Here is a 12,241-nt window from a genome sequence, read left to right on the forward strand (position 1 = left end):
ATATGACAAGCCACTGAAACCTGGAATAATTTTCATAAACCTCATTTGAACCCTCTCCAGTGTCAGCACATCGTTTCTAGGATGTAGGGCTCAAAACTGCTCACAATACTCCAAGTGAGGCTTCACCAGTGCATTATAAAGTTTGAAGATTACATCCTTGCTTTTAAATTCCAGTCCTCTTGAAATGAATACTAACATCGCATTTGTCTTTCTCATCACACTCAACCTGCAAATCAACCTTCGGCAAATCCTGCACAAGGACTCCCAAGACCCTTTGCACCTCAGTTTTTTGAATTTTCTCTCCATTTAGAAAATAGTCTATCCTTTTATTTCTTCTATCAAAGTGCATGACCATACTCTGGATTGGGGATTACCAAACATTATGTGGTTTTTCTTGTGTGGTCTGTTTTGTCATGTGCTTTTTTGTGATATCATTCTGGACAACGTTGTCTCATTTTTTAACTGCATGCATTTGTGCTTTCTAAATGACAATAAACTGAATCTGAATCCTCATCTCGACACTGTATTCCAACTGCCACTTCTTTCCCCATTCTCCTAATCTGTCTAAATCCTTCTGTAGCCTCTCTACTTCCACAAAACTACCAGCTCCTCCACCTATTTTTGTATCATCCACAAACTTTGCAACAAAGCCATTAATTCCATCAAAGCCCTTGACATATAACATAAAAATAATCAGCCCCAACACAGGCCCCTGGGGAACACCACAAGTCACCGGCAGCCAACCAGAAAAGGCTTACTTCATTCCCACTATTTGTCTCTTGCTGATCAGCCACTGCTTTATACATGATAGAATCTTTCCTGTAATACCATAGGCTCTTAACTTGTTAAGCAGCCTCTATGTGGCACCTTGTCAAGGCCTTTTAAAAATCCAAATGCACATTAACCAATTCTCCTTTGCCTATCCTGCTTGTTATTTCTTCAAAGAATTCCAACAGATTTGTCAGGCAAGATTATCTCTTGAAGAAACCATGCTGACTACAACCTATTTTATCATGTGCCTCCAACTACCCTTAGACTTCATCCTAAACAATCGATTCTCCAACATCTACCCAAACACCAAAGTTAGACTAACTGATCTATAATTTCTTCTTCTGCCTCTCTTCCTTCTTGAAGAGTGAAATGACATTTACAGATTTCCAGACTTCCAAAACTGTCCAGAATCCAGTGATTCTTGAAAGATCATTACTAATGCCTTCACAATCTCTTCAGCCATCTCTTTCAGAACCCTGAAGTGTACAACACCAGGCCCAGGTTATTTATCTACATTCAGACCTTTCAGTTTTCTAAGAACTTCCTCCTGGTAATGGCAACTTCAGACACTTCTGACCCCTGACACTCTGGAGCTTCCACAGTGAAGATTGATAGAAAATATTTATTTAGATTGCCTGTAATTTCTTTGTCTGCCATTACTACCTCTCCACTATTGTTTTCAGGCAGTCCGATATCCACTCTTGCCTCTCTTTTACACTTTATGTAACTGAAGAAACATTTGGTACCCTCTTTAATATTAGCTAGCTTATTTTCTATATTCCATCTTTTCCTTCTTAATGACTTTTTTTAAAGTTGCCTTCTGTTAGTTTTTAAAAAGCTTCCCAACCCTCTAACTTCCCACTAAGTTTTGCTCTATTATATGCCCTCTCTTTGGCTTTTCTGGTGGCTTTGACTTCCCTTGTTAGCCATGGTTGTGTCAACTTACCTTTAGAATACTTCTTCCATTTTGGGATGTATACATCCTGAACCTTCAATATTGCTTCCAGAAATTTCTGTCATCACCCTGCAAGTGTTTTTTTACTGATCAATTTTGGGCAACTCCCCTCTCATGCATCTGGAATTCCTTTTACTCCACTGTATTACTGATTCATCTGACTTGAGCATCTCTCAAATTTCTGGGTGAATTCGATCATATGACCATTTCCCCTAAGGGTTCTTTTACCCATCTAATCAATTTGGTTCATTGCACAACATCCAATCCAGAATAGCTGATCCCCTCAAGAGCTCAACCATGAACTGCTCTTAAAAAAAAACCATTTCACAGGCATTCTAGAAATCACCCCTTTTGGAATCCAGCACCAATCTGATTTTCTCAATCTACCTGCATATTGAAGTCCCCCATGATTATTGCAACATTGCCCTTTTTGCATGCGTTTTCTATTTCCGTTGTAATTTGTAGCCCACATCCTCACGAGTGTTTGGGGAACTGTATAGAACTCCCATCAGGGTCTTTTTACCCTTGCAGTTCCAGAGCCTCTGTCCACAACAATTCAACACCTTCAGACCCTGTGTCACCTCTTTCTAATGATTTGAATTAATTCTTTACCAACAGAACACTCCCCCTCTGCCTTCCTGCCTGCCCTTTCAATATGTGTATACTTGGACATTAAGCTCCCAGCTATAATCTTCTTTCAGCCATGATTCAGTGATGCCTACAATATCATTCATGCCAATCTGTAGTTGGTACAAGTTCACCTACCTTAGTCCATATACTTTGCGCATTCAAACATAACACCTTTCGTCCTGTATTGACCTTTTTTAATTTTGTCTGCTTTTTATTTTGGAATTTTGCCTTATCATCAGCCTCTCCTTGCTAGGAGTCTCACTATAGACTGCCTTTGTTTGCAAACCAACTACCTGTACCTCATCCTCAATGCTATCAATCCAGTTCCCATCCCCGCACCAAATCGGTTCAAACTCTCTCCCAAACAGCTCTAACAAACCTGCCCACAAGGGCAGTGTGAAATTTAATTAAAGAAAAGCAAGAGAAATTTTCATTTGGTCTCCGCAAAAGCAGCCTTATCAATGTCTGCCATAACTAATGCAAGTACTGATGGTTGCAGAAAATGATGAGATAATATAATTTATCATGTACGGTCAGGCAAGACCTACCCTTCAGCTTGAAATTAAAACAAGCAATCTGCTTTACTTCACATTCTCTGGAGAAGCAACTCAATTCCCAAAACATTGTTGAGTTTTAACAGTTGGTTGTCACATCAAAATTAAAAGCAGGGAAAGAAACCTATCTTTTAAAAATTAAGAATGACACATAACAAAAACAAAGATGTAAAACAACTAGGCAGAGACTTCCTTCCTCTGTTTAAATTCAAGATTTGGCAGGTAATTTACTCAGCATAGATATAGCATGGGACACTGTAGGTAATTAGAGCACAGTCAAAACCCAGGAAAGACTTCAATTTTCATGTGAAGTAGCTCAGATTGCCAGTTCATATTCTCGTCAAAAACAATACACAGCACCAAACTCACTCTGGCACCTCAGATACAGGCCAGAGTCTTGAAACACAGTTTTGTTCATTATTAGGATAACAGTGGACAGCAGGATTGGGGGGACGGATAAAGAAAAGAGGGAGAGAAGGGGTCAAGGGAAGCGGGGCAGAAGGGATGTCAGGGAAGAGGAGGAAAAAGAGAGGAAGGGGGGCAAGGGAGGAAGAGGGGTACAAGGGAGGAAGAGGGGTGCAAGGGAGGAAGAAGGGGGTGCAAGGAGGCGAAGAGTCGGCGGGGTGCAAGAGGGGCCAAGGGTCGGCAGAGGAGGAAGAGGTGAAGGCAGGAGGAGAGGTAAAGTCTCCAGGAGATATAAAAATCCCGGAGTGGTGAGCGGAGGGTGAGGGAGCCGTGATGCGTGACTGACTCTCCACGCGGCCATCTGCCCGTTGCGCAGATTCCCCGGGCTGCCTCAGGATGCAGCGGACCCTCTGGAGAGCCTGTGGTCCCAAGCTTCAGCCGGGCATGTTTCACCCCAAAAGCCCCCTCACTTACATCGTTGCTGCGCAACCGGCCTTCAGTCCGGGAGCAGGACAGGAAACAAGTGGAGAGGCCGAAAAAGGCCGCGTCTGCAGCGCGCCGTCACCGAGCGCGTGCTCGTCCCGCGCGTTGTCGTCACCGAGCGCGTGCTCGCCCCGCGCGTTGTCGTCACAGAGCGCGTGCTCGTCCCGCGCGTTGTCGTCACCGAGCGCGTGCTCGCCCCGCGCGTTGTCGTCACCGAGCGCGAACCCGGCCAGCCCCTTGTCGTCACCTAATGCTACCGCCTTCGCCTTACCTCTCCTGCCCCGAATCGTACTAGAATATAATGATGTGGTCATGCAAGGGAAATATTGGAAATTGGACAAAATATTACACCGTAGTTCTTTGAAGATACGAAATTGTCTCCGTTTTAGGACTCAGAGGCAGAGGTTGTTGGAGACCTGAAATCAGTGGCCTGCTGCAGGGTTGCTGTTGAGTGCAGTTGTTTGTCATCAATATGAACCGCTTGGGGTGTGGGTTTTCGCAAATAAAACGAAGATAACAACATTTTTATTGAACTCCAAAAAAACAACGCAAAGTGCGGTAAAAGTTCTTTAGGTAAATACCCCGTACGTCAAACCGGCCTCAAAATGAACCCCAGCTCTGTGAGGTGATGTAATAGCAGTCGAAGGTTACATAAGATTACAATTCGATCGAGAAGTGGTCTAAGGAATGACTAATGGAATTTAACTTTGGCAAGCGTGAGGTGTTGCATTTTGGTTAGTTAGACTAGGGCAGGACTTGCACAGTAAACGGCGGGGCCTTTTGAGAGATTTTTGAACAGAGAAACCTCCAGTAACAGGTTCATCGTCTGTAAAAATGGTGACATTGTTGGATGGGGTGATGAAGAAAACATCAGGCACACTGGTATTCATTGATCAGAATACTGTAACTGCACAAGTCTTTGGTGAGACCACACTTGGGGTATTCTGTTCTGACAGCCCAGCTATAGGAAGGATGCCATTAAACTGGAAAAGCTGCAGTAAAGATTTACGCAGATGTTATTGGGATTGAATTGTCGGAGTTATGAGGAGAGGCTGGATAAGCTGAAATTTCACTCCCTGGAGAGTAGGACAGGTGTAAATAAGGTAGCTGATCATTTTCTTTTTCCCAGAGTAGTTACGTACTGCCTATTATGGCACTGGTGTTCAGGGCAGCAATGGAGGTCCTCCATCTCTGGTGTATTCAGAGCTTCCTTAATCATGTAGTAACTTCCTCTTGGTTTTCACTACTGTCAGTCACACAAGCCCCAGGTCAAGTCTCAGGAATACTGTCACACTCAGACGTAGAAGGATTCTTTGTTATTTTCACAACAATTTTGTTTGACCAGTTAGAGTTGTTAGCCCTGAATTGAATCCTTGAACTTGGAGGACTAGTGGGCCACACTTAGTCTGGTATCTGCCTTTGATCTGTTTGGCATGGGTGATCCTACCAAGAGCCCTGACTCCAGTCAATATAACTCTCTGGGTCATTGAGGCACCAAGCCTCCAAACCCAATGACAAGTTTGTGGTCCTCTTGGAGGTTTTCCCAGGGTAAGAGGGTGTTAGTTAAGCTGAGAAGGGAAAGGGACTTGAGGAAATACATTTTCAGAAAGTCAGAGGTGGTATTTGGAAAAGCTACCAGAGGAACCTATACACATGGGTATAGTTACAGTGTTTAAAAGACATTTAGAGTGATACATGGATAAAAAATGTTCAGAAGAATATAGGCCAAATGCCGGCAAATGGCAATTAAACTCTTCTTGGGCTTCCAGATGGGTACAGGTATCAATATTAACCAACATTTTCATGACAAACTCTGCCATCTTCATCAGGGATGATGCCTGGGTATGTCTAGTCCAGTGGTATTTATACTACCATCATCTATCCCTCCTGACTGATTAGTCCTCATCCAATTACATTTCCGCTGTCCCACCTTTTTTACAATCGAATTTCAGTTCTTACTTAATGTGAGATCTTCATCTTTGTTGAAGTTCTCTCCCTCTCATTTCATTTCAATGGCTTCCTTCACCAGTCAGTCCCAAAAGCCACTGGCGTAGCACAATAGATTCGTACGGTCTAAGTCAATCTGATGGACATGGTGAATGCAATGTTGTGCATTCACCAATTTTTCCAATTTACCCAGATGGATACACCTCCCGAGCTCAATGTAGGTACCCACTGTTCATCCCGTTAGGATGATATACACTGCTCCACATACACAGGGAATTTTAACAAACCATTGGAAACCTGATTGGATGAGGACTAACCAATCAGGAAGGACAGACAACGGGGGTATAAATACCAACAAACTAGACATGCCCAAGCATCATTCCTGATAAAGATGGCAGAGACTGTCATGGAAATATTGGTTAACATTGATGCCGGTACCCAGCTAGAAGCCTGAGGAGTGTTTATTCATCATATACACCAGGAAAGCACTAGATCCCTTTTTGAAGGTTGAACTCCAATAGATACCTTGGTTAGCATTTTCTGGAATCAGGAGGAAAACAGGACATCCATGTGTATTGTATTCCTGCACCACCAAGTCCATCTGGACAAACAAGAAATTCAAAAGAGTTTAAAGACAATCTACCCTATGGAGGCCTCATTCATGACTTCTCCCTGTCTTTTTCCTTTGTGATTATTGTTGCACGGATCTGCAGCAAACAGCTGGACATGTTTGGTGCAAATCCATGCACCATTAGGCAGTATTCAGTCTTCAATGGGAGAGAAGGCAGGCTGTGGTCAACAACTCCTGCACAGGAATATAATTTTAGAATGAGAAGGTAAACCAACCCTGCAATTCAGTCAGCAACACACAAAATGCTGAAAGAATTCTGCATATCTGGCAGCATCTGTGGAGGGAAATGGACAATCAATATTTTGGGTCTCTTACTCAAAGGGTTGTGGAAGCAGAATAATTTTAAGACAGAAGTAGACAGGTCCTGGATTAAACAATTAAGGGGGTGAAAAATTACCAGGGTTAGATGAGAACATGGAGTCAAGGGTAGAGTAACATTGACCATAACTGAAACATCAATCATCCATTTCCCTCCACAGATGCTGCTTGACCCATTGAGTTCCCCTAGCATTTTGTGTGTTGCTCCAGATACCAGCATCTGCAGTCTTGTGTCTCCCCTTAGCTTACTCTTTACTCTTTTATCTGTGCCCCACTCCTCCAATAACAATATTCTAAGTAACTCACTGTCCATGTGGAGTGATGGGTCCCTGCTCATCGACAAGTTGTAGAAGAAAGAAAACATCTGCCTTGATGCCTGGGTGATTATGTGGTACACAACAAAATCAGTCTGGTCTAGAACCTTCATTGATCTATATCAAAATGATTCAGAATCAAGTAACTGAAGGTGTTTAGTGCCTGTTTAATGCAGGAGGAAGTGAAGGTGTATCAACGAAATGCCGATTCTGGCCAAGGGTGGTTGTAACAGCATCACCTTGTGTTCAGCTTCTGGTATTTATCATTGTCATCAAGCCAACTGAGTTTGGGAGCTTAATATTGATTATTTATGAAAATGATTTGAGGCAAATGCATGAAGCTTGCTCTGTAAATTTACAGATTACATGAAATTGGGAGATTTTGTTAAGTGAAGAAGGTTATTCTGGATTTCAGGGGAGCTAGATCAATGGAGAAAGTGGCCTCATGAGTAGAGAATGGATTCAATACAGATAAGTGTAGGATGATGCATTTTGGAAAGTCAAACCAGCATAGGACTTATAGTATGAATGGTAGGCACTGGGGAGCGTAATGGAACAGAGGAACTTAGGAGCCCAATCCATAGTTCGTTTAAAGCAGTATTACAGGTAGACAAGGAGACAAAAATGTATTTGGTATGCTGGCCTTTATCAGTCAGGGCATTGAGTTTAGGAGTTGGGACATTATATTGCATTGACGAGGCTGCACTTGGAGTACTCTGCACAATTTTGGTCATCCTGTTATAAGACAGATGTACTGTAGTTACACAGGAGAGTCTACAGAAAAGATTTACGAGGATGTTGCAGGACTAGAAAATGTGAGTTATAGGGTGAGGTTGGCCAGGATAGGTCTTTATTCCCTGGAACATAAGAGAATGAAGGACAACCTTAAAGAAATATTTAAAATTGTGAGAGGCCAAGATATGGTGGATGGTAACAGCTTTTTCCCCAGGGTAGAGGAGACCAGAGCTAAGGGCATAGATTTAGAGTGACAGAGGAGAGATTTAGAAGAGTCCTAAGGGGCAACTTTTTCATCTGGAGTGGGGTAGGCATATGGAACGAACTGCCAGAGGAGGTGGTTGAGGCCGGTATAATGGTTTCATTTAAGGTACACAGAGGGAATAGGGCTTAGAAGCAGATGGGCCCAACACAGAAAATTGCCATGATCTGGGTGGGCACCATAGTTGCCATAGACACGTTACACTGAAGGGCTCATATCTGTGCTGCATTGCTCCATGACTGTGACTCTATGAAGTCTTTTCCCACCGTTCATTGTGGAACTGTGCAATGTCATTCACAAATCAGGGAGACTGGAGTGATGACTGAGGGATTACCAGACGCTGCTTCTTTGTTTAGGTGTACATGTAGCCATGTGTGGTACATTCTGCTTGTCAGTTTATTTTTTGCTGCAGATCATCCTTGCCCCAATGTTGCTTTCCTATATTATCCATGAAAATTATCATATTCAGGAGTTATTCGGCCACCCTTTATTTAGCCATATTTAACTGTCACACTATCGGCCCTATAATTTTGGTTTCCTTTCAACTATTTTTATTCATTGAAAAGGTGCTGACTTCTCTTGCCTTATTGTGGTGGAGAAGGGATTGGTCGAGAGATTACAGATTGGTGGGGTGGTGGAAGGGAGGAAGTTCTTCTCAGTGAAAGATATGGATCTTGCCCTTTTATCCAGGAACAAATTTCAGACCTTGTTCCATAGTACAGGGAGGAAAGAACAAGAGGATATATGCCAAGATTCCGGAAAAGCATGGAAAAGTGCAATAGAATCTATTTGATTGGATTCGTCAGAGAAGAGAGTTGATGTGTGGAAACACAAAACGCTGGCAGAACTCAGCAGGCCAAATAGCATCTATGGGAGGAGATAGTGACGACATTTCGGGCCAAAACCTTTCATCAGGAGCTCCTGATCAGCCCTCCTGATGAAGGGTTTCGGCCCGAAATGTCGTCACTACCTCCTCCTATAGATGCTGTCTGGCCTGCTGAGTTCTGCCAGCATTTTGTATTTTTATTTATTTCCAGCATCTGCAGATTCATTCGATGTGTGGAATTGTTTTTCCATTCATCCTTCATAAAGTAGGTAGACATTTCATGGAAAACCTGGAAAAAGTTGGATTATAATTTTATTCTATTAATTCAAGAGACGTGGGCTTTGCAGACCGAACCAGCATCTAATTGCCCCTCCCTAGTTAACCTTGAGTATCAGGTGGTGAACTGCCTTCTTGAATCACTGCAGTCTGAGAGGAGTGGGTATTCTCTTAGCACTGTTTGGGAAAGAATTCCAGGATTTTGACCTAGTGACAGTGAAGGAACAGTGGCATATTTCCAACTGAGCATGGTGTGTGGCTTGGAAGGCAACTTTCAAGCAGTGGTCTTTCCATGCTTTTGCTGCCCTTATTCTCCCAGCTGACAGAGTCTGGAAAATGCAGTCGAAGTTGCAGCAGTGTATCCTGTAGATGATACAGACTGCCATAATTGTGCATCAGTGGTGGAGTGAGTGAATGGTGGTGGGTGGGGTGCCTATCGTGTAGCCTGTTATGTCCTGTATGGTGTCAAACTTCATGAGCTGTTGAAGTTGCACTCACCCAGGCAAGTGGAGAGTATATCTGGAGGAAATCTGCAGATGCTGGAAATTCAAACAACACAAAATGCTGGTGGAACACAGCAAGCCAGGCAGCATCTATAGGAAGAGAGTATTCTACCACACTCTTGACTTGAGCCTTTTAAATATGGGTAGGCTTTGGGGAGTTAGGAGATGAATTACTTACCACAGAATTCTTAGCTTCTGACTTGATCTTGGGAGCCACATTAAGAATATGGTTTCTGGTCATAAGCAAACCTCAGAATGTTGATAGTAGGTATTCAGTGATGGGAATATCACTGAATGTCAGGGAGTAATCATCAGACAGTTTGTGTTCATGTCTGTTTATTATTTACTTATTGAGATACAGCACAGAGTAGGCCCTTCTGGCCCTTGGAGCTGCTTCACCCAGCAGTGCCCCGATTTAATCCTAGCCTTACCATGGAGCAATTTACAATGACCCATTCTTTGGACTGTGGGAGGACACCAGAACACCTAGAGGAAACCCACGCGGTCACAGAGAGAACAAACAGGCAGTGGTTGATCACTGGTGCTGCAAAGCATTATCGCTACCACTGCGCTGTCGTGTTATTGCCACCTGTTAGCCCAGGCCAGGGTATTGGAAGAGAAAGCTTTCCCACTGCAAGTTGCTGAGTCATGGAATGCTTTGCCCAAGGTTACAGCAGGAAGTCTGGAACTTTAGAAAAAAGATTTAAGATTTGAAGAACTTGAACTTGTTTGCCTATTAGATGAGAACAGGGCTGTAAGATTATTCTTAAATTACTACAGCTAAGAGCCACCATCAAACAGACTATGTCAAATGGTACTACAACAGCGTGGCTTTGAATTGGATTACTGGTCAGATGACAAAGTTTAATTCATGCTGTCTTATAAGAGGCAATGCAAGATACCATCTATGTGGTGCAGACAACCTTGGGCATCAGGAAGAGTTAATCACTGACAGAAAGAAAACAAGAATTTGGCACCATAAAAAGGTGCCTTGCTACTCTGGTAGTGCTATCAAAGATGCTACTTATTATTAAGCAAAGGCCATTCAGCCCATGCTGTTCCTGCTGTCTCCTAGCAGAGCAATCCTTTCAATCCAATTACCCTTCCCATTTCTCCATTTAAAAATACATCAAGATTGATTTCTGAGGTGCATTTGAAATCTTCAGGTGGGCAGTGAAGAACTTAGCAGAGGAGATTAAAAGGAGACATGATTAAGGTATATATAAATTGTGGAGGGTATAGATAAGGTAGACTGTGGGAATCTTTTTCCCTTGTCAGAGGTGAATGAAGCTAGATGACATGGACTTAAGGTGAGGAGTAAGAAATTTAGAAGGAATTTTCACTCAGATGCTGGCAAGTACTTGGAATAAACCGCAGGAGAGATTGGTGGAAGTAGAGTCCTGACAGCTTTGAAGAGGAGCCAAGATGAGTACTTGAACTGTGTAGGTATAGAAGTATGAGAAGATGAATCAGTGCACATGGGTCATCCCACATGCTTAATGACATACCATTGAGAACTGAAGCTCCTTAGCCAAGGAGATCTCTATGATCAAATGTTAAATTGAGGTGATCATACAGAATGTTGGTGAGGTCACCCAATGCATACTGTGCACAGTTTTGGTTCCCTTTTCTAAGAAAACATATAATAGCATTGCAGGCAGACTCACCAGACTGTTTCCTGGGATGAGAAGATTGCCCTATCATGAGAGGGCAAGCAGGGTGGGTTAGTATTCTTTGGAGTTTAGAAGAATGTTGCTGTGACTTACATATTGTATCCTAAGGGAGAGTGACAGGATGTTTTCACAGGTAGGAGCATCTCAAACAAAGGGACATAGTTTCATGACAAGGGATAGCTATTTAAAATAAAATTTGGAGAGATTTCTTCTTGCGAAGAGTGGTGAATCTCTATAATTTTCTACCCTGAGGATGAAGACACTAGATCATTAGAAGTAATTAAGTTGTAGGTCGATATACAGTATTTTTGAAAGATTTGGAGATTGAGGGCTGTGGTGAACTGGCACAGAAGAGTTAAAGCCTGGGGCAGATCGGCCACTTTCATATTGACTAATGGGGCAGACCTGGGGGGGCAGAATGCCCTGCTCCTGCTTTCTTGTGCCCTTACCCTGTTTATCAGCTTAGGTTGATGTACATTGCATTTTTTTTTAAATTAAAAGCAGAGAAATTATCTCTGGTGTTCATGCATATACTGCACATCTATATGAAGATCACTAAAATATTTGTCTTGAGCTTCTTCAGCCGACGACACCCTATGCTGGTTTACCTATCGAATCTGCTGTATGTTGAGCAAAACCTTCCTCAAAAAAGCTGTTCCCTGACCTGTGAGGCCCTGAGTGCAGTGTCCTTTAATCACTACCACTCAGAAACGCTTTGATTACTGACCAAGCCATAGTCCCGGAATAAACCTGATATCAAAAGTGAATGTTTTTGAATGTTGCTGCGTACATGTATATTAATCCAAAGGAATGCATCATGTTGAACTGGTGTCAGGTGTAAAGCAGAAACTGAGAATGCCTCAAATAGTATCAGGTCAAGCAGGATCTATAGAGTGTTAAGCAGAGTTAGCAAACCCAGCTTGTGCCAGGTCTAATCTGGCACAGATTCTCTTGTCAG

At 42.8% G+C, this 12,241-nt stretch overlaps 1 protein-coding gene across 1 annotated transcript in view; it reads right to left on the reverse strand.

The window, feature by feature from the left end:
* Positions 1 to 3,987, reverse strand: part of wbp4 (WW domain binding protein 4) — a 59,614-nt gene extending 55,627 nt beyond the window's left edge. Inside the window, exon 1 of the mRNA XM_059967795.1 lies at positions 3,790 to 3,987. Within this exon, the coding sequence (XP_059823778.1) occupies positions 3,790 to 3,791 (2 nt within the window). The 5' untranslated portion in view covers positions 3,792 to 3,987. The remainder of the gene's footprint in view (positions 1 to 3,789) is intronic.
* Positions 3,988 to 12,241: the final 8,254 nt, after the last annotated feature.

The sequence above is a fragment of the Hypanus sabinus genome, chromosome 4 (genome assembly GCF_030144855.1).
Source record: "Hypanus sabinus isolate sHypSab1 chromosome 4, sHypSab1.hap1, whole genome shotgun sequence".
In the NCBI taxonomy this organism is placed as follows: domain Eukaryota; kingdom Metazoa; phylum Chordata; class Chondrichthyes; order Myliobatiformes; family Dasyatidae; genus Hypanus; species Hypanus sabinus.